A 21,773-nucleotide genomic window follows, 5' to 3' on the forward strand; every position below is an offset into this window, starting at 1 on the left:
TATTGCTTACAACACTATCGATAATGCACTCCAACATCCTGTAAGGCTTTCACTTCCATCTCCAACAGATACCCAAATGTAATGCATAGCCCAACTTCAAACTTAGAGTCTAAAATAAAACATTAGCAGTGATCTTGTATACTTTTATGTAACTTATATCAATCAATCAGCATGACTGACTGTCATAGATGGCATGCATTTGGGAAGTCACTCAGTCTTAATACTGCTGAAGTCACTGCTAAGGTTTGGTTTACCTCAGTGGATCTCTCTCAGAGTAAAGGGAGAAAGGGCATTACATGTGCCTGGGAATCAGAGGGAGAAATGGTGCTGTTGAAGCCGATCCTGCCTATGTCAAAGCATTGGAAGAGTGCATAGAGGCTGTGTTGTGTCTCAGTAAATTATCTGATTAATTTTTTTCCCTATTTAAAAGTTACTGAAAGTAAATACACCAAGAGAAATCCTCCATGATTAGCAGTGACAATACAACCTGTCAGCCTGAAAGAACCTCCCTGAAGCAACCTTTGTTACCACTCACTTTCCAAAACAGTCCATAGGTCCTCATGGCCTTCCAGAAATTGGATAGAGCCAGGAGCAGTGGAAGGAACAGGGAACGTGTACCTTCATTATACCAGCAGATCTACTTATTGCTCTCCCCGTTTCTCGCCAGGATGAAGCATTCCTCTCAGCCTTCAAACATGTCAAGGCGGTGTGCCTGTAAATGTGATAGCCACCATCTTGCCAACACCAGCAATTGAACTAATAACCTCCAGAGCTCCAAGCATTAGTTTTTACAGCTTGTGCTAAAAAGCCCATTTTCTCAAGTTGAGAGCTGTAACAGACTTACATCCTCTCTGCATGATTAGGCATAGAGTGGGGGGACACAAAGCACACATTGGCCTGCGGGTTACACGAGCAAAATGTGTGACAAATGACTGAAATGTGAAACATGTATTTTGGTTATTCATACCATAATTTAGATCATCACAGTTTTTCAGTACAAAACCTATTTTAAAGTGATGTTCTCACTGTGCTAATCATATCAAAACTTTGGGTACTGATTAGATGCTATGAATCTTAGATACTTCCTGTGGGCCAGATGGATGGCTAAATGGCCGTATGCATCCTGCAAGTCAAGAGACATGAACCAGTCTTGAGTCTGAAGAGATGGAATGACAGAGGCAACCATTAGCAGCCTGAATCTAAGGCAGTGCATATATTTTTCAGTTTCCTCAGGTCTAGGATAGTACAAACATCCCCTTCTTATTTGGGATGCGTAAGTAACAGAAATAGAGATCTCTTCCCCAGGACTCCTGTGGTACCTCTTCTACAGCCCCTAGATGAAGCAATCAGGCCATTTCTGTTCGTATTAGTGAGTCCCTGAAGAGAACGGGGAAGGACAGTGGGTGGAGATAATATTTGGAAATGGATAGGTAGCTGTAGTTGATATCTATCGCTCATTTGTCATCTGTAAAGGCCACCCAGGCCTGATGGAAAAGGACAAGGTAATTCCTAAAGGTGGACACAGGCTCCAAACTGATGGGAGCATTGAATCAAACTGGAGTCAAATCTGCTGCTTCTTAGAGGGAACCAGGTTAGCTGAGGCAGTGGAAGACAGGCACCCCTTTGAATACCTGGGCTTCTTTCTTTATGGGTATTCTGGTTGTCAATCTCAGGAGCAGGATGATGTCTCTGCTCTACTGAAGGTGGTACTTGTCAGGTTTCCTATAAGGGGCCAGGGTGTAAATCCTTAAGGACTTCAGCACTTCCCTTGAGTCCTGAAGAAATAGAGTGCTTTCATTTGCTTTCTGGTGAGAGAGCTTTATTCCCTCCCTTTATTGTCCTCCAAGGGCAGGTCCTATATGGTGGTATGTACCTCATGTGGTATGGCAGGTGCCTGGAACCATAAGGCCTGTCTAAGTGACTGCCATATCTATTAAGTGAGGAAACAATATTTGGGAGCCAGGACATAGGAGTTTGCCCCCAGGATAAAGTGAAGTTGATAAATATGCTTTGTGCCCTAAAGGGTCCAAATTTATTTTTATCTTTACATGCATCTTTCATAAACTTCAATTTTTCGTGTATTACCAAAACAACCAGAGATCCTGAGTCTCAACTGGCATAAGAGTGTTCAAAGCCCTTTGGGGGCACCTGATATCTTGTCTCCACTCTTTTCACAGTGAGAGGAAGAGTGGCCAGTGTCTGCCACAATCCTTTAGACAGTTCCAGGATCCTCTCTTTAATAGGGAAGTCAATACTAGCTAGCATTGTCATGCTCAAGATAACAAAAAGAGTTGGCTGAACTTCTCTATCCAGTGTCTCCACAATGTGGGACAGGAAATGCTGAAATGCTTTAAAGCTATTTATCACCAGTCCCGGGACTGGTGTCATTGTGTCATATGTCGATAAGGACAATTTCTTGAGTGAAGACAGACAGACATCTCTCTTGCGCCCAGCAGGCCTCTTTGGCTCAACAGTGGGTGGCTTGGTTAATGATGCCACTGTGGAATGGGATCTCCTCCTCTTTATGGAAACGTGGGAGGGAGATCTGCTCCTGGATGTGCATGATGATGGTCCCCAGTAAGGCCTTTATGTCCAAGGTGGCATGACGTATGGGTGTTGGCCTGGTTGAGATTAGTGACACTCATGCCCAATATGGGACTGAGTTCTGAATGACAGCTACCTGGTGCCCTCCATGGTTTCACACTCTGAAGGGATCTCTACTCAATGCTGGCAACTACTTTTCCTCTTTAAATGGTGGTGTTGTCAGATGGTGTGACACTGGGGTCATCTCTTCAGCACAGGAAACAACTCTGGAGGTCCCTTGTATCTTTTCTTCTAGATTCCTCTAGTATGTATCTTGGGCCCTTGGTGGGGTCCATCATGGTCAGTACCAAGTCCTCCATTCACTGTGCCATTCCCAGGCTGGGTGAGGACTCAGATGATCTGTCCTTCAAGGACTGATGTGTGTCGTCCTTCTGGGATTCCCTTCACATTTGGCTATATTTGGGCTCTATCTGGCTCCATGAGTGAGCATCATCTTTATTTATAGGGACAGGTACTGATTTTACTGCCTGGGATGCTGGCACCACAGGAGTCAGTGCAGGTTCCAGAGCTGAAGCTGTCAATACTAAGGTTTCTGATGCTGCAGACTTCGCAGATGTTGAAGTGGTCAGTGTTGAAGTCTCTGTCCCTGAGGGTGAGCTCTCCATCTTCTTTTCACTGCCCAATCTCAGGGTGTGATGTACGCTCAAAGGCACACTGGCTGAAGTTGGTTTATTAGGCTCGCCTGAGTAGCAACAGCCATCTCTGGGTCTGAAGTGACCTATATCGAATGCTCTGGCAAATGTTGCTTGAGCCAAGCATCCCTGGATTTGCAGAACCTGACAGAGAAGGACTTGCACACGGAGCACCTTCTGGGATGGTGCTCCGTGTGCAGAAGAGAACTTTAAGGGTTTGGCATTTGCCATTAGATGTGGCAGTTGTCATGGAGCCCCTTGCTCTGCTGTACACAGAAGTGTTCAGTGGAGTAGGAGTCTCTGGTAACTTTTCTTCCCTTTTTCGGGGATGGGGGTGAGGGGATGGGAATTGTTCAAATAAATGGAGTGTGAAAATGAAGATTTCTTCACAAGTCTCCAAGAAAAGAAGTGGGTTAGGCATTTGCTAGATGTTGAATCTCACAGCCACTGGTTTTAAGAGGGAACAAAGGGAGGGTCACAGCTTCTCCAACCTTTATGCCCTCACTTAGGAACATGAGGAGGCACAGGGCACATGTGCAGCCCTGACTGACACTGATGTTCAAAAGAATCTGATCTTATGCACATGAGACACACTTACACCTACAGTGGGACTGACACCAACATAGCATCAAAGAAGAAATGCCCATTATTGAAGTTTATGCTAGGACAATGGGACAGGTACACTGTCCTAGCATAACTCACTAAAAAATCTATTACTTCTAGTCCAAGTATATTTTTCTATCCATGGCTCCCACATACCAATTAAACACCTCAGTTCACTGAATGTGCAAGCTATTTGTTGCTTTTGTACAGTTGGATGGAACAGAGGTTATTGTACCCACTATAAAATACAAACATTGCAGATATCTAAATAAGATGATTTATCCCATACTGCATGAAAATGATAAAAAAGAGTAAAACATTATGATGTACACATACACCTGAAGTGAAGACAGATGAGGATTCAAGAGAGTTTAATAATCCTCCTCTAATGAGGTAAATTTATAGTCTTACAAAAGTGGTGTGTACCACATAAAGAAGTTATCAATAGCCCAGCTTACTTGTGCGTTAAGGGTCTGAAATACATTTAGGGTGGATTTTCAACCATAAAAAGTCCTCCTTTGGTATCTCAGAATTTTCCAAGTAGTAGTTATTTCTATATTCTTTCTCTACCTCTACCACATCACAATTTATTGCCTGAATTGAAGGAGGAAAAGGAAAAAATGTACTTTTGGATGATGGAAGTAGCATAGAAGATGGGAATCATTCTGGTATAAAACACTATATGCTACATAAATAAAATATGTACTGCTTATAAGTAAAATATGTAATGTTCATTCCTAACCATAATCACCTCTTAAGGAATAAACACTCAAGTTGGAGCAGGATAACTGACGGGTGGTAGTTGCTGGTATTTGTCAGGAGTATTTGGAACACTGACAGTAATATTAACCACAATCCATTTCAGTTGCTTTGGTTTATCATTGTGTGACTGATTTTAAAAACAATGTCATCAGAAGCTGCTTATATAAAGTGTGGGTTTAACCTATACATTGCAGTTATTTAAATCTGTACTAACTGTGCAGAACTAGTTAATATATAAACAAGGCCGTCACCTAGGTTTGTCAATCAAAGTGATAAACATTTAAAGTTATAATATTTAGGCATGGATATAATATAAACAGTGTACTATACATACTTTAGTGCCAAAAAATCAAACTGTTTCGAACATAAATTCAAAGACTGATATATTATTTCACATTTTAAATTACAATTATTTCAATGCATTACTTGATCAGACTAACACTGTAAATTTAATAGTGTGGATGTACAAAACAAAAAAAAGGTAACTTCTTGTGGACCAATAAATTTTTTACAATGTACAAGAGGTCCAAAATATCCCTTCTTCAGGTAACCTTTGCCCAAAGCTTGCATTTTTATTTGTTTTGATGTTTTAACAAAAATTTACCTTGTTTATTCTTTTTTTCTGTATCAAAATAACTACAAACATTCTGAAGTTGTATTTGTTAAAACCATGTGAACGTTAAATGAAAAGTGTTACCAGAGCCTCATAACTTGAAATATTTTCAAAAGTCTTTTACCAGTTTAAAAGTTCATAATAGTAAAAAATAATGTATGCTTTAATTTTTAATCTTCCTTCCCAAAATTAAAAGAATGACATGTAGTGTAAGATCCATAATGTACTGTCTTCCCATATTATCTTCCATTACAGTAGTCGTTATTAACAATATGCTGCTGGTTAATGCTGTTCGATCAATTACTGTGAACCTACCACCAGAGAGAAAGAAAAGGTTCAAAATATAACCTATATGTGGGCCATGCAGCTAGAAACATCTATACAGCAACCAAGATCTGAATTACTGCATCTGTAACATATAGATGGCATATTCATTCTTGTATCTGTTGCAGAGCACATCAAAAGCACTGGCATTCATCAGAAACAGCACTTAAAATTTAACAGATAAAGAAGTGTTGTCTGATCAACAGCAGTTAAACACTGATAGGTAAGGGAAGATGCATGTTAGGTATATACATACACACACTATCCAAATAGTGAATGGGAGACAACGGCAATAAATCACCACTCAAGGGTAAAATGTTACTAAGAATTTAATATGTTGCCTGAAAGTGGACTTACAACATGAACAAGATTACTTTTACTTTTTCTTTTTTAATTAACACATTACTATCTTCCCTAGACAGCATGTCTATCTGTTTTATTATCCTTTGGGATTATTTTTTTAAAATATTCTCAAATGCTTATGCCAAGGACAGTTAAGAGGTATGTCTCATACACAAGACCACCATTCCCTTTGGACTTGTATTTGGCCATCCAACCAGGAAGAGAATTCTTTGGTTTACCCATGGCTAAAAAAATATTTAGCAATCTTCAACATCACTTTCATCAAAAGTAAACAGACCATACCATCACTCAATGCATAAACAAGAGTGATCCCTAAGAGTGATGGGGGCTAGTATAGTGCCCAGCATAAGTTAGAGCAGCTTTAGGGTTGCTTTAAGCTGCAATGGCAGGTAATAGCCTCCACAGGGACACTAGCTGTGTATTCTCAGAATACGCTTTCCTCGGATACAACCCCTGCATCTTGGAGGTATAGTGACTGACTGTGCTGACTTTATGTTCCTTAAGGATTTTTCCATGCTTGAGAAGTCCTCAGCTACCCAGTTTGGGGAGCTTTACAATACTTTTGTGCTGGAAAAGTTAAAAAAAAAAAAAGTTTCTCAGGAGGCACAACCTTGCTCATTAGGTCAATGCTGAAATGGAAAACATGGACTCACTATAATTTAAGTAAGCATGATGGACACAGGACAATAAAATGAAATCTTTCAGTTCTCTGACCACAGTTACAGAAGCACTGGTCATGATACCATACTTAAGGATAAAGTTCCATTTTGCACTTAAATGCAGGGATTCAACTTCTATTTTATTAAGAAAAATACACTCTATCCTTCCCAAACTTACAGTACTTTAAGTACAAAATGAATTTTCAGAGAATTTACAAGTAAATCTGTTAGGTTATGAATTAAAGACTGATTAAAAACCAGGTCCTTTAAAATTTTTAGTATCTTTGCCAGTCTTTTCTTTGTGCCAAAGTATCTTAACAATAGAAAAACAAACATTTCACATTTTCCATATAGTTAAAATTAACTGAAATATTGAACGTGTTATATTTGAAGAAATTAGGTTATAATTAAGAAATTAATAATGACTGGTATCAATCTGTATGATTATATAGGTTACAGAGAGGCTCATGTAATTCTTGCATTTGCCTTTCTAGCATCAGAGGTAACTCAACCAATCACCACCCTTTCCTCTGCAACTGATTTGCATAAAAATAGTCTATTGGTTGTAACAACTCAGCGGTATGAGAGAGACTGATCACATGCACCCAGAGTTCTGAGTGACGGATTAGTGTCCAACTGTCACTTCTCAGTGCTTGAAAAGTTTCCCATGGCACTTTTATCTTGGCTTCACTGCAGACTGAGGTGACACTTGTAACACTTGCCTCATGGAACCCAGAATAAGTCACCATGTAATTTCTTCACCTTAGCAAGAAAAGGCATTGCTGGAGCTTAAACTATACAACAGCTCCCTACTACACCAGTCTGTCTACCTTACCAGCAAACTCCTCAAGACTCTATCTAAACTTTACCTTGTAGGTAACATTCAGTGAACTCTAGTTCTCAAGCTCCCCTGAGACGTTTCTCTATAATATCCAGTCCCTCTCACTGGACACTCACGGAAACAGTACTGAAATGCTTTATAGTAAAACTAAGAATAAGTATATTAATCAAGAACATAGATTTAAGTGATACTAAGCAAAAGAAAAATAGAGACAGGTATAGTTACCAAAAAAACAAAAACAAAAAACAAAAACCCACACACTTTCTAGTGTCTAAAACTTAACTTTAGCAAGTGCAATCTTTCCCTAAGCAGCTTTCTCACTTACATCAAGCTGTGAGCATGTCCAGCTCTTCACCATTCACAAAATCAGAAGGTGCTGATTTCTTTGTCCTTTGTGACGGATAACAGGAGAGTCCCTTTTCTTCAAAGTCCAGAAACCCCTTGAAATGTATTCTTTGAAAAGTAATGCTAGACAAAATTCCACTCCCCTACTACTTGTTCAGGCACCAAGTCCCTTCCTCATCCTCTGGTCAGTTTGGCTTTTTTTCAATTGACTTAACCACTTTGTTTACAGTAGATGTAAATGTTCTTTCATTGTCCTTGCTTGTAATCAAGTCAGGCAGCCAGAAATCTACATTCCTTTGTCAAGGACAGGCTTGCTTATCAACTGCTTCCAAAACATATCTCCAGCAAACATACATAACTTTATTCACAACATGTACAAACATCACACAATGATAATTATGATGCCATCAGTTTTTACATGACACCTTACAAGTCACTGTATGGCTAAATATTTTGACAACAGTGTGTTGAGTGTGCCCTTTGCCAGTTGACATAAGTGGCTCTTAGGTTCACAACACTGGCAGGGAAAACTGAGGCAGGAGCACTTCAGTGACATAATTAAGGGAAAATGATAAAAATCGAATGCATCTTTAAAAGTCAATTTATTTTAATCAGGAATCTAAAATATTTAAAATGGCTTAATCACATGATTATTGCCTGGCATCACTACAGTACAGAATTAAGCTTGTTTCAGTGCTTTAACTGTGCATTTCTTACCTCAATATGTTTGGATTTCTTTTAACTGTACCCTTAACTCTCAATTTTTGGGGTTTATGAAGGTTGGTTCTGAAATAATTTTAACATCCCTGTAATATTTTTTAGCCTTCAATTAATATGCACTCATAATCAATTGCATTATAAGGTAGTTTTTCATCTAGAAATCAACAATAAAGTGTTTATTACATTGCAGATGGATTTTTTCCACAACTAAAATTCCTTCAAAATATTGATTTTTTTTAACTTCAAAAGGGTTGTCAAAATATAAAAATCTATGTGAGATTATTTGTCAATCAAACGTGTCAAGAAAGAATGTAGTGAGCCAAATCAAGTTAGCTAGTCAAATTTATCAATTCTGTTGTTTAGTATTATTATAGCACAATATGGTTTAGTTTTGCACTTGAAAGATTCCTCCCTTTCTGTTTTGTACAAAGAACAGAGTGCATCTTCCCTAAATTTACAGCACATAAGCTGTGGGCAAAGCCTGACTTTTCTTGAGATTTTCAAGCAGATTGTTTAACAAATAAAAACATAACAACATAGGATAAAAGGAAAAATAAGATGTTTAAAAATGTTTTCTCCTGTGTCTCTCACCTTTTTTTAATTCTTTTTGCTAGCAACTGACTGCTTCCTTTTCCTGTACACTTTCCATATAATTAAAACTCATCGTGATTAATATACATTTGAAGAAATCAGGTTGCAATTAACTATCATTTTTTCCTCCAACTTTCTGACTAAGTTAACCAGTTTCCTCTACCCAACATGGCTGCCTTTTGCTCCACATCACCAATTTTGGGGATCTGGAAGCAATTTTTCCCTCCAAGAATGATTGGCAAGATGTCTGGTGGGTTGCTTTGCCTTCATTGCAGTTCCCTGGTGGCCCAGTTTTACACTAATAAAGAATAAAAAATTTCAAAGTACTAAGTTCAATAAATTGAGTTCATAATAGTAACTTCTGACTATTATCCAGTGCAGGTCAGAGGCTCAAAGGCACCAGCTCCCAGGGTAAACATGAGTAAGAACCTATGTGGTAACTCATGGACTCTATTAGCTTCTAGGAACAAAAAGGAGACCTTAATTGGGAGCAGTACACCTCTTAAGTGTACTGTCATCCCTAATACAAAGGACAGACGATTAGGAGGTAGGCAAATCCTAGCAGTTAGGGGCCTACTCTGAAGAATGCTAATATGGCATTGTTATTAATAATAATTTGTATTGCATATGGGCTTTTAATAGCACACTGAACCCAAGTAAATATCTGATATTTAAGATCATGAAAAAGGTGGGGGAGGAGCTGGCTTAAAGTTAACGTGTTAATAAAGTTGTGGAATGCCATTTTAAATCCATCCCTGAGTCTGCATTTCATTCTCCTGAGTGTCGTAACTGAACATCATTTTTTCCCATTGGTATTTTTCCAAATTGGCAGTAATGTATGATTTTGGCATTGTAGGTGGGAGTAATATAAGAAATATTTCCCAAGAAGTTTTACTGTAAAATATCTATAAATGTTCACATTTAGGAAAATGTTACAGAATAGAAACATCAGCAAGCTAAAGTTAGAATCTAGACACACACACATCTCACCAGCTAGAACTCCAGCAATGCTCATGTGTACACACGAAATCACAAGGGGAGATCTCAGAATCCCTCAATACTTACTTCTTAATGTAAATTTCTAAATATAATAATGGGAGTAAACCATACTAACTGTTCTACAAGTAAATTCAGTGATATCCAGCAGTGGTTATGATCAGAATCATCTGACAGAATTATTTTGATGACATGACAAAACTTTGTTGAATGAAGGGCAGTAGATAATGGGGTGATTTTTACCTAGATCTCACCAAGACATTCAATAAACTAATGCACTAGAAATTTAAATAAAATTAGCATTTTTTGAGTCAGTCCTATAAAACCAAGACACACAGAAAACCAGTTTAGAATACTATACTACCATATGGAAGTTAAGGTCTATTATATGGAAGTTGCAAATAAATCACACAGTCCATGAGGCTGAATAAATGGAGAGAGCAAATATAAAACAAGAGATAACGACTCCATTGTATAAGCTTAATGAGACCACATTTGCAAATCCAATATCGTACCCACATTTGTTCACTTAAGAAAGAATACCTTAACAGTTTGAATCAAGTATAAAAAAAGCAGCAAGACTAAATTTATGGGTATGGAAGAAGAGTTGTATGAAGAAAGGCATATTGAACTCTGGAAAGAAAAAAAGGGTACCTTCATTATAGTAGGTACTTACGGTACCTAAAGGGGACATCCAAAGGGACAGAGAAAATAGTCTTTTTACACACTGGGAATAAGGACATGACCAAGGAAATACTTAAGGCATAACACCATCACAGGATCTACCTACTAAGAAGAAGGGATTTTCATCAAAAACCCAATGAACGGACTTGGCTGATCTTTAGTCCTTACCATCCATGTTTTTCTCTGTTAGTGTTTCTAACTTAAAAAAAAATGTTCAAACTAATTGCATGCATGTTCTACAACTGAAGGCATCTTCTATTAAAAATAATTTTAAAATGATATCAGTGGAAATAATATGCATATCAATAACTCGTTTTCCCATAAAATACAGTTGGTCCTCTACCTATTAGCAGTACCTGTGTGTAAATATGATATTCTGCTAATGGTTGCACATTTAACAATATTAATATATCTCACAAGCAGGACCAATCCTCAGACAGATTTTTGCCCCAGATCCCTAAATGGCCCCTTCAAGGACTGAACTCTCAGCCCTGGGTTTAGCAGGCCAATGCTCAAACCACTGAGCTATCCCTCCCTCCAAAACAATTTAAGCTAGTGTGACAGTTACTGAAAATATATCATCTCTGATGACAAATACCTTTGACAAATCCCTGAAGTTGCTAGGAAGTGTAAGGTCCAACTCTTCTGATTCATAGTTAGTGATAACCCAGGGGAATACGGGATACTGATTTAAGTCATTGTAAGTACGTCCTGGTGAAAACAAAAACAACACTTTATTTAAAGGCGATAGTTAAACAAAATACTGACCCTGGAGATATGATTTATTATATCATTTGATAACCACCAAAAGAAATGCTTTTTTATTATAAATTTTTTACAATTGCAATGTCTGAATTTTCTTTGTTGAAAAAGATATGAAAAAGTTTTATTGGATTGCCAGTATTCCATTTTAAATATTGCGGTCCATTCAACTTTAATTGTCAACTCTCTTGCACGCTATAAAAAGTGACAGCTAAATGCATTCAGTTTTATATTATCTTTTTATTTTGTGTACAGATCTATAATCTAATCTTCTAGGCTACTCTAAATTGAACTGACTATAGGAATAAAAAAGGCCAATGACCTTTGTGCATAGAAATAAAGTGGCAGATTCTCCATCCCAGTTGTGCAACACTTAGGTGCACTGGAGAAGGGAGAGACGCAGATCTTAGATTTTGAGCTGCATGACACTGGCACAAGTCACACCCACCAACTGTCTGCCATCAGAAAGTTCACATGCATAAAGGGAATTCTCCACTAACCTTATGAACACTTAAAAACTTAGACTGGAAAATGTGGCCTGAAGTATTTAAGTTTCATTTCTACATTTGTGCTTAATCAGTTGGACTAAACTGGTGAAAACAAAATATGCTACCAAAATTGTTTCTAGTTCTCATCTTGATGGATACATTGCAATGTTATTATGTTTATATATCATGAAATTATAGTCTTTGCTTTTCATTGAATCCTAAAAGTTAGATAATTCAAACTATCTTCCTGCCAATGCAGGATTATTTCCAACAACACAGTTTTTAGTGTTTTGTCCAGTTTTCTTTTAAAAGTCTCAAGTGACAATTTCCACCACTTTCCCAGGGTGACTATTTCACAGACTAATCTATCTCATTGCCAGGAAATGGTTCCTAATACTCAGCCTAAATTTTCTTTTCTTGGTTTCATCCCATTACCCCTAACAATGGCACAAACACATCACATTACATATTTTTCCTAAGGAAATTTAAATTTATATATTTATATAGCTCTTACTATTTCCTTATTAATCATTCCCTTCAAAGTCCCCTGAAAATTATTTTTGTTCTTCTATGAACTCTCTCAGCTTCGTTAATCTCTGTCTTGTAGAGTGGGATGCTTCACACAGTACCTCCTGGCTGCCTCAGGAAGGAGTAGGTTTACATTGGTCAGGATACTGGAGCTTCCCGAGCCCATTCTTATAGACAGGCATAACCTGGTCCATAGCCAAGATCCAGATTCAGGCCTTTTGAAATGCCACCTTGCCTGATAGGTGTAGGTGTGTGTTTAATAAAGGTAAAGGGAGCCTTGCTACCCCAAACATGAACAATTTAGCCTTCCCTTTGTTCCATAACATTATCTTTTTTACTCCTTCTAGTTTAAACAACAGGTACCACTACCTCACTTTGCTCTCTCGATATTGCATTACAAACCCTTTCCTCGGCAGTAAGAATTTTGGCCCATGAAATCATTCACTGGATGCACAAAATTTGTGTCATGGATCCCAAGCTAGTTTGCCGCAGGAAAGAGTTCAACTCATCTCATTTGGATGGCAAGCTTGCAATGAAATCACCTCAATCTTCTTATTTATAAAAGCTGCCAGCATCTTGGCATCTGTGAGGCAACGATTAATTAAGGACAGATTGATTTATGAAATGTGCTTTGTAGGTGTTGAGGTGTTTATTCCTAGCCATCATTTCCATATTATCTAGGTCTGGAGCTGTGCTAGCAGGTCTTTCAGTGTAGTCTAAGCCACAAATAATGTAGAGGGAATTGAGGAGTTTCATAATGCTTTGAGAGCAAGATATTTGGAAAATAATATTCCACATAGCTGTCCCAGCCTGTGTTCCTTCTAATGATGTGCTGTTCTTTTATCCTTGACAACTTACTTCAGCATAGTGTCTTACATTAAGGCCTGGCTGGAATCTACTGGAATGGGATATACTAAATGAAGCATACACTAAGCATAGCTAAGCAGGATTTCAGACACTAGAGCAGGGGTTAGATCAGTTCCCTGATTGAGGAATAAATCAACTGCGGGAGGAGATGATTGGCCTCCCAGCACTGCAGTGGCTGTGAACTTGGCAAACCCTTTCCATATAACAATGACATTTATTGCCCATGGGAGCATTCAGTCTCTCCAACTGAGGGTTCATGATTCATCAGCAAACATGAGACTACAGTCATGTTTAGACCTTGGGATTAGGTGAGCCTGTTTTGTCATAGGTAGAGCTAGATAGTTTTGTGAGTATTGAAAAGAGAATGGTAATAGTAAAGAGGCCACTATCTCCTCTCTGCCTTTCCACTACTGCCAGGACCTTCTGCACTTTGGGCTACCCTGTTCAAGTTAAGTTCAATGTAAACTTTTCTTCCTCTGATTATAAAGGGGAATCTGGATTATCATTGAAATGTTTTAATTTGAAAAAAGCTGCATGGGAAAAGGCCCATTTTTGGAAAGCTTACACGAAGGAGTGAATCTAACGCTGAGTCATCATCCTCATGTCCTGAAGAGACTGTGCTACCAGTAACTGGTCCACTAATATTTTCCTTTCTGAAGCAGATCACTGAAGGAGTTTACATTACCTGCTATGGTGTTTAGAAACATCAGATATTCAAAGTTTGAAATTTCTCTGTGCTGCCACCGCTGGGTCATATTGGAAGCTTTGAAAATCTGACGTGGACTGGCCAAAGAAATGCGTCTGGAAAACAAAATCATTACAGTGAGAAAATTATATGAAATCTTTTAAAAAGACCTGAAGCCTCTCTTTTGTACCTATCTACTTTTACTGCAAAACAGAGGAACACTCTTTTTACCTCTGGATTTCATAGCTGTGGAACTTTGGAGAGGGATCAAATAGAAATATGAATATTTGAGTGCCTAAAATCTTCTTATGGGAAGAATAAGTACACCTAAATTGTTATATCATATATAGCATATAGACTAATGTTAATATTTTAGTTTATGATTACTAAATGAGAACAGGCTTGGGGTTTGTCTACAGGGCATGTTAAAGGGCGCCAGAAGGCTATGATTTGTAAAACATTCTAATGTTGACTTGAACTACGTACCTTTTGGAGTATGCCAGCAGGTTCTACACTGGGCAATCACAGCACAACATGTTAGAGCGCTTTACAAATCAGACTCTTCTAATGAACTTTGCAAGGCAATTCTCCCTAAACCTAGACCTTAAATCAGATGTAATTTACATCGAAAAAAGCAGTAACATGTAACTGTAGGCATGTTTTATCTTAATTGTTAAAGTGCTATGCTAGATTTGTCTGGTGAAGGTCCAGCTGCTATTTTGGAGATTTCTAAAGTTTATTTTCATGGTTTTATAACCTAATGAGAACAAAGGACTAAAAATCATTTGACAGCTGGATATTTTCATGTGCCATGTTCTGAATTCTTGTGAACATTAAACACAAACCCCTATAGTTGTGCAAGCTCAACTAATCCAAGAGGTTGAAATGTGTTACTTCTACATGACTTATAGAGATGGTAGATTATTAAATAAGAAAATTATTACATGGCATTTAAAATTTTCACCTTAGAATAAAGCCATCTTTTGGTGTCTGTTTCTAAGGGCTGGTCTACATTGGGGGGGGGGGGGGAAATCGATCTAAGATACGCAACTTCAGCTACGTGAATAGCGTAGCTGAAGTCGAAGTACCTTAGATCGAATTACTTACCGTCCTCACAGCACGGGATCGACGTCCGCGGCTCCCCATGTCGACTCCGCTACCGCCATTCGCGTTGGTGGAGTTCCGGAGTCGACAGGAGCGCGTTCGGGGATCGATATATCGCGTCTAGATGAGACGCGATATATCGATCCCCAAGAAATCGATTGCTACCCGCCGATACGGCCGGTAGTGAAGACGTACCCTAAGTCTCTTGAGAATAAAAGACAACAATCAGATGAAGAAGGACTTTTATTATAAAATCCACTCTCTTGAGATTTAAATGCTGAGCAACTTTGGGGATTTAGCCATAAATAACTCAAGCAATTAAACTATTGGAGTTTGATGCCAGATTTCTTGAAGTTTGAGAAAGACTATAAAAATATCCCCTGGAAATTATAAATCAGGCAGAAAAGGGTTGATCCCAAAATTCCATAAGATTATTCTATTCATAATAAAAACATCTATAAACTCCAGCAGTACATTATTTAAGAGGAATCTAGAATAAGCCTTTACGAGTACCTATTAAACAGAATAACCGTGGCTCACGTATTTATTTGTGCTACTGATAAAATATATAAATTGTTAACAGTTTATCAATAATTTTTATAGTAAAAGTATTAAATTAAATTACAACTGCATATGCACTAATTGTACCTTTAAAGTGTATACATTAAATACAATTTTTCAAGCAGTAAACACCAAATTCTTAATGAAATATCAGTTTAGTTCTTAATTTCCCTTAAAGCATGATTGTATAACAGTTGTTACTGTTACAGATCAGGTTTAAGATATGGAGGACTTTTTCTGATCACTGTGAAAACCATGTCCAAAATATTTAACATCACTTCATTTCTTCCCATTCATACACGAAACAAAACTACAGCATTCACAAATTTGAAGAAAGAACAGTGATAAAATTAACTCAATATTGCCATTTCTTAAGGAAATTCATAGAAATCTTTTTTTTTTTTTTTACTCATTTACTCAAGTTTACTCATTGAAAGTGAGGGAGTAAAATAATTGATTATGACTAAATACACCTGTAAGCAGACAATGGAACCACTTACATGGGACCTAATCCAATTCCCTAATCCATGTCCATTCAACTACGTGAATGTAGTTGAATGGACATGGGATTGGGCCCCTTTGTTTCATTCGGAACATTCTTGATAATCTAGGCCTACCCCTTTCTAAAAAGACTCAGTCAATTGGGCCAGATTCTAGAGCAGTTTTAGGATGCAGACAAATAGCCTGAGATCGCCAAATTCACTTCACCTATAACCCAAAGGTCAAGTTTGAACTTTGGTCTCCAGAGTTGAAAGGCAAATGCATCAAATGACAACCTCAGTCTTTCTTCAACTCATACACTTCTATACAGGTGTACAGTTTCCTATTGATGAGAAACTGCCATTTTCAGCGAGGCTGAAGTGTTGTGGAGAGTTGAAGGATGTCTCAGTCAACGTAATATAATTGAAAACTGCCACAAAAGCTAATCAATCCTCCAACCAGACTCCTACATTTCAGAGAGCTGACAAGCATAAAGGAACTTAACCTCCTTAAACAGGAAAAGTGACTGTGTCTTAGCCAGTAAGAGGGCAACTTTCTCCATAACATGACAGAAATCCAAACCCCTCAAAACTCAATCTCTCTGTTCATATGATTATGTAATAAAGATAAGCTCTGCTCTGCCTTTGAAATTCTGCCGTACAACTAAACTGAAAGAATTGTGTACAGCGGCTGGGTTGTTTTGTGTTTTTAAACCATTTATTTTAAAAAAAGGAAGATAATTAAGAAAAATCACACTGTAGCTTATATCTTTCATAGTAAAATACCTGGTCTGTGGTAGCCCAAAGCTAGTGCCAATGCCAACACGTGGTAGACAATTAACCACTTTTTTTACTGTTGCTGGGTCTGGGAAGTTGAACATGATAGCAACTGTGAACAAACAAAACAGTTAGAACATGACATTATTTCCTGTCATTTATAGTAGGCTTCTATACTAGGCTTCCTATTTGAATTCAGGTGTATCAGATATAGCATTAAATATCTTTTCCAATAATATACTGTAAGTCAAATTTTTTTACATCATGAGTTATTTCTTTTTAAAACTGCATTTTTAGAGCTACTTCTAGTTGCAAACACTAGCAGAAGTTTCAGCAAATGTTGTCTTATTAGAATTAACTGAGCATACATTACCTATAGCAATTTTTTATTTGAATATAATAAAAATTAAAGTTATGTTTATTCATCTCTATTTCCAGATTCAGCTTGGCAAAAGAAAAAGCACACACAGTTTGTATAGTAAGTGCATCATACACAATTGTGACTTCTGCTGGGAATTTTTATTTTTTTAAGCTATTTTCCACTTAAGTGGAATTAGAAGAGAAATATTTAAAGATTTTCAACAGACATTAATTCTTTTTTTTTAAAAAACACCTCTGACATTGCACTTTATATGATTTTATGAAAATATGCTAATGAGTGTGAATATAATGTAACAGGAATATGTTTCATGCAAAAGTTCTCTTGTAAAGTATCGTTACAAAGCTTATAATCTACTGACTGTGGTCATCCTGTCTGTATGTATGCATCATTCTTGAATCTGAAACTAGAAATATGAAATCTAACTCTGCAAGCCTATTGTATTTATGCAAAGTGTGAGCCATTAATGGTGGTTTGGAATCTTGATGGCTCCCATCAACCAGGACAATTGACTGTGGATGGCTCTGTTTGCTTGCACAGCTTCCTGTGAGTCAGGCTGGGAGGAATGAAGGCTTGGAGTCTTGCAGTAACATGTGATCATGTCACCGGAATTGGAATCCATCTTTAACCTGGTGTCTTTCCATTGAGAAGGAGAGGTGGGAACCCAGAGAGGGACAAAGGACTCCCGCCTTTTGCAGAGCTAAATAAGGGGGTGGAACAGAACAAAGGGGGCTGCAATCATGAGAAATCCCATAGCTACCACCTGAGCTGGAACAAGGGCTGTACCGGGGAAAGGATTGGGCCCAGACTAGGAAGGTGACCAGTCTGTGATAGAAGCTTATTGAAACATCTGAGGGTGAGATTTTATCTGTAATCAGTTTTCTTACTGTATTAGGTTTAGACTTGTGTGTTTTATTTTATTTTGCTTGGTAATTCACTTTGTTCTGTCTGTTATTACTTGGAACCACTTAAATGCTACTTTTTGTATTTAATAAAATCACTTTTTACTTATTAATTAACCCAGAGTATGTATTAATACCGGGGGGGGGGGGGTGAAGCTGTGCATCTCTCTCTATCAGTGTCATAGAGGGCGAACAATTTATGAGCTTCATACAGGGTAAAACAGATTTATTTGGGGGTTTGGACCCAACTGGGAACTGGGCATCTGGGTGTTGGAGACAGGAACACTTCTTAAGCTGTTTTTAGTTAAGCCGGCAGCTTTTAGGAGATGTAGTTTGGACCTGGGTCTGGGTTTGTAGCAGGCAAGCATGTCTGGTTCAAACCAGGCAGGACACCGATGTCCTAAGATGGCAGGGAAAACAGACTTAGAGGTAGTCAAAGCATATCAGGTGGTAGTTCCCAAGTGGGTTTCTGTGATGCAACCGGTACAACCTCCATATTTCATCAGGAAATTGAATTCTTCTTTTCTGAGATATCACATAGAAATAATTAAAAACTATGTGATCTTGTAATGAGATCAGAAGAGGTGGATATTTATGCCCATGTGGAGTTCCATTTAAGGCCCCAATCCAGCAAAGCATTTTGCATATGCTTAATTTAGATCCAAAGGGACTACTTGAGTGCTTAAAATTTAAGCATGAGCCTCAATGCTTTGTTGGATTTGGGTCTTAACCCACACAGATCCCATGCCGCCTTGAGCAGCAAGGTAACGGGGGGGGGGGTGAGCTCCAGCGGGCCGTGCGGCATCCTTACACATTGCCCTGAGCAGCATGATAAGGGGGCTGGGCTGGGGCTGGGAGGAGGAGTTGGATAAGGCAGGGGCTGGGCAGGGAGCGGTTGGAGGGGGCAGAGGTTCTGGGGGGGCAGTCAGGGGATAGGAAATGGGGGGGTTGGATAGGGGTGGGGAGAGGTCTTAGGGGCAGTTAGGGTGGGGGTCTTGGGAGGGGGTGATCAGGGGACAAGGAGCGGGGGGGTTGATGGGTTGCTTGCGGCCCTTGCGGGATCTGAGGGGGGCAGGACATGGGTGAGGGTCAGATGGGTGGGGAACAGACTGTTTTGGGAGGCACAGCCTTCCCTACCCGGCCTCTGATACAATTTTGCAACCCCAATGTGCAGGGCCAGCTTTAGGAAGTGTGAGGCCCGATTTGAACAGTTTTGATGGGGCCCCAGCAGAGATAACTAAAAAAAAACCCACACATAAAAAAAAACACATGGGGCTTGTACTCACCGGGCGGCACTCCGAGTCTTCGGCGGCAGGTCCTTCACTCGCTCCAGGTCTTCAGCGGCACTGAAGGACCCGCCGTCGAAGTGCCGCCAAAGACCCGATAGGGAACCAGTTGTTAAGATTTTGGCAGCTCATCACTGCTTACATTGCTCATCAAAAGAACTCACATATAGGTTGGTTTAAATTGAAATTTAGGAAGGGAAAATACCAGAACGAAGACCTTTCCTGAAGATATACAAGAGCAGTGTTCAACCACTGAGATTTTGAGTCCATTATGATACACATGCATGCTCAGAAAAGGACTTGGAGGGAAAAAAGCAGCTCTGGCCCAAACCAACTACATGAACAAGGCAGCAATCCATACTAATGTATTATTATATCTTAAGGTAGCGCCAAGAGGCCACGCGAAAGCAGGTTCCATTGTGCTAGGCACCTTTTACACACTGAATCAGATAGAGTCCCTGTTTCATAGAACTTAATCTAAATAACCAAATCAGATAGAGGGTAGGGGAAATTGATATAGCATAGAAAAAGAGACATGATTTGCAAACATCATGTTAGTGCCACAAATATTTTTTGTTATTTAAATAATTTAGGTGGGTTTCTGTTAGGATGGGACTAGCCAAACAGAAAGACAAAAAAAGGGAGGGAGGACATGAGGAGTAAGAGGCTGGGAGGAGCTGGAGTAAACAGCCAAACAGCATAGGGGAGAGAATGTCTAGAGCAGGAGTCGGCAACCTTTCAGCAGTGGTGTGCCGAGTCTTCATTTATTCATTCTAATTTAAGGTTTTGCATGCCAGTAATACATTTTAATGTTTTTAGAAGGTCTCTTTCGATAAGTCTATAATACATAACTAAACTATTGTTGTATGTAAAGTAAATAAGGTTTTTAAAATGTTTAAGAAGCTTCATTTAAAATTAAATTAAAATGCAGAGCCCTCCCGGACTGGTGGCCAGGACCTGGGCAGCATGAGCGCCTCTGAAAATCAGCTCGTGTGCCGCCTTTGGCACACGTACCATAGGCTGCCTATCCCTGGTCTAGAGTGAAAACTACAGAAAGCAGTCGGTTGACATCATCAGTGTCCCATGGTCCCTGCTTAAAATGTTTCTGTAGTTGTTCTATCAATTTCAGTCTCTGGCTGACTCCTCCATGAAGTTTCTTTCTAAGGCCACATGGCTAAGGGATAGGAAAGTGCCTCATAGGTCCTAGATCCTCATTAACTGACCATAAGGAACTACACCTCTAGGTGGCAGACAGTATAGATCAGTCTCCAAAATTTATTTTTTTGCCTATCTGCTTAGAATACCAAAAATGTTTCCACCTGCGTGATGGTGATTTTTGTGAGGCGAACGCAAGTTTGCTAGGAATTGGACAGACCAAATTATTTCACATAGATCAAATCGCCATCATATGGTGTGGCACATGGATGGACTCATACTGCTGACTTTGAGATGTAAAGCTCCATATTCTAATACTAAATCCTTGAACTATGCAGGACCCACAAAGTGTTAAGATTTCTGAAAGTCAGCTGCACAATTTATAGCTGATACTACAGACATTGTAAAAATAATTGTGAAACAGCTTTCAGAAAGGGATTCTCAGCCTGGAGGTTGTGACTCCTCATTAGGTGTTGGGGTTGTGACTGACTACCTACCTTACTCTTCCTATATTGCTAAGCAGGATCAGGATCATGGCTATGTGAATAACCAATTTTTTGGTTTGGTGGCCAAAATAAACAAACAAAAGTTTGGTTTGGGCTGACCAAAAAGAAAAAAACCAAAACAAAACAAAAAACCCTTTTCCAGAAAAACATAAAAGCTAAAAATAATTTCCTTTGGGATAAACAAAACCTTTAGTCTGACTAAATGTTTTCTTTCGTTTTTGAGGGTTTCTAAACTTTTTTTATGTTTATGAAAAATACAAAATTAATCACAAACAAAAATAGGGCTTTCAAATAAAACAATGAAATTCTAAAACAGAAAGGGTCAAACCATTTTCATGTCAGAAAGGCAAAATTAACCATTCTGACATTTCCAATTTCTTTTTTAAATTCGACCTAAACAATTCATTGAAATGCATCAAAATTAGCAAATTGTTTTAGTTGAACTGAATCTGCATGTTTTGGCTAATAATAATGATAATAGATTTGCACAAAAAGTTTCACTCAACTCTAGTCATGGCTAGACTGGTGGGGAGGAGCATAGAGGAATAAGGGGGAAT

The 21,773-nt window shown here is 38.6% G+C and overlaps 1 protein-coding gene across 5 annotated transcripts in view; it reads right to left on the minus strand.

The window, feature by feature from the left end:
• Nucleotides 1-21,773, minus strand: part of LRBA (LPS responsive beige-like anchor protein) — a 565,586-nt gene that overhangs the window by 175,472 nt on the left and 368,341 nt on the right. For all 5 annotated transcript variants that reach the window (XM_039542019.1, XM_039542017.1, XM_039542018.1 and 2 more), the window contains 3 exons: nucleotides 16,998-17,100; nucleotides 14,068-14,183; nucleotides 11,336-11,448 (listed from right to left, as the gene is read on the minus strand). In XM_039542019.1, the coding sequence (XP_039397953.1) occupies nucleotides 11,336-11,448; nucleotides 14,068-14,183; nucleotides 16,998-17,100 (332 nt within the window). The remainder of the gene's footprint in view (nucleotides 1-11,335; nucleotides 11,449-14,067; nucleotides 14,184-16,997; nucleotides 17,101-21,773) is intronic.

Source organism: Mauremys reevesii, linkage group 5 (genome assembly GCF_016161935.1).
Source record: "Mauremys reevesii isolate NIE-2019 linkage group 5, ASM1616193v1, whole genome shotgun sequence".
NCBI lineage: Eukaryota > Metazoa > Chordata > Testudines > Geoemydidae > Mauremys > Mauremys reevesii.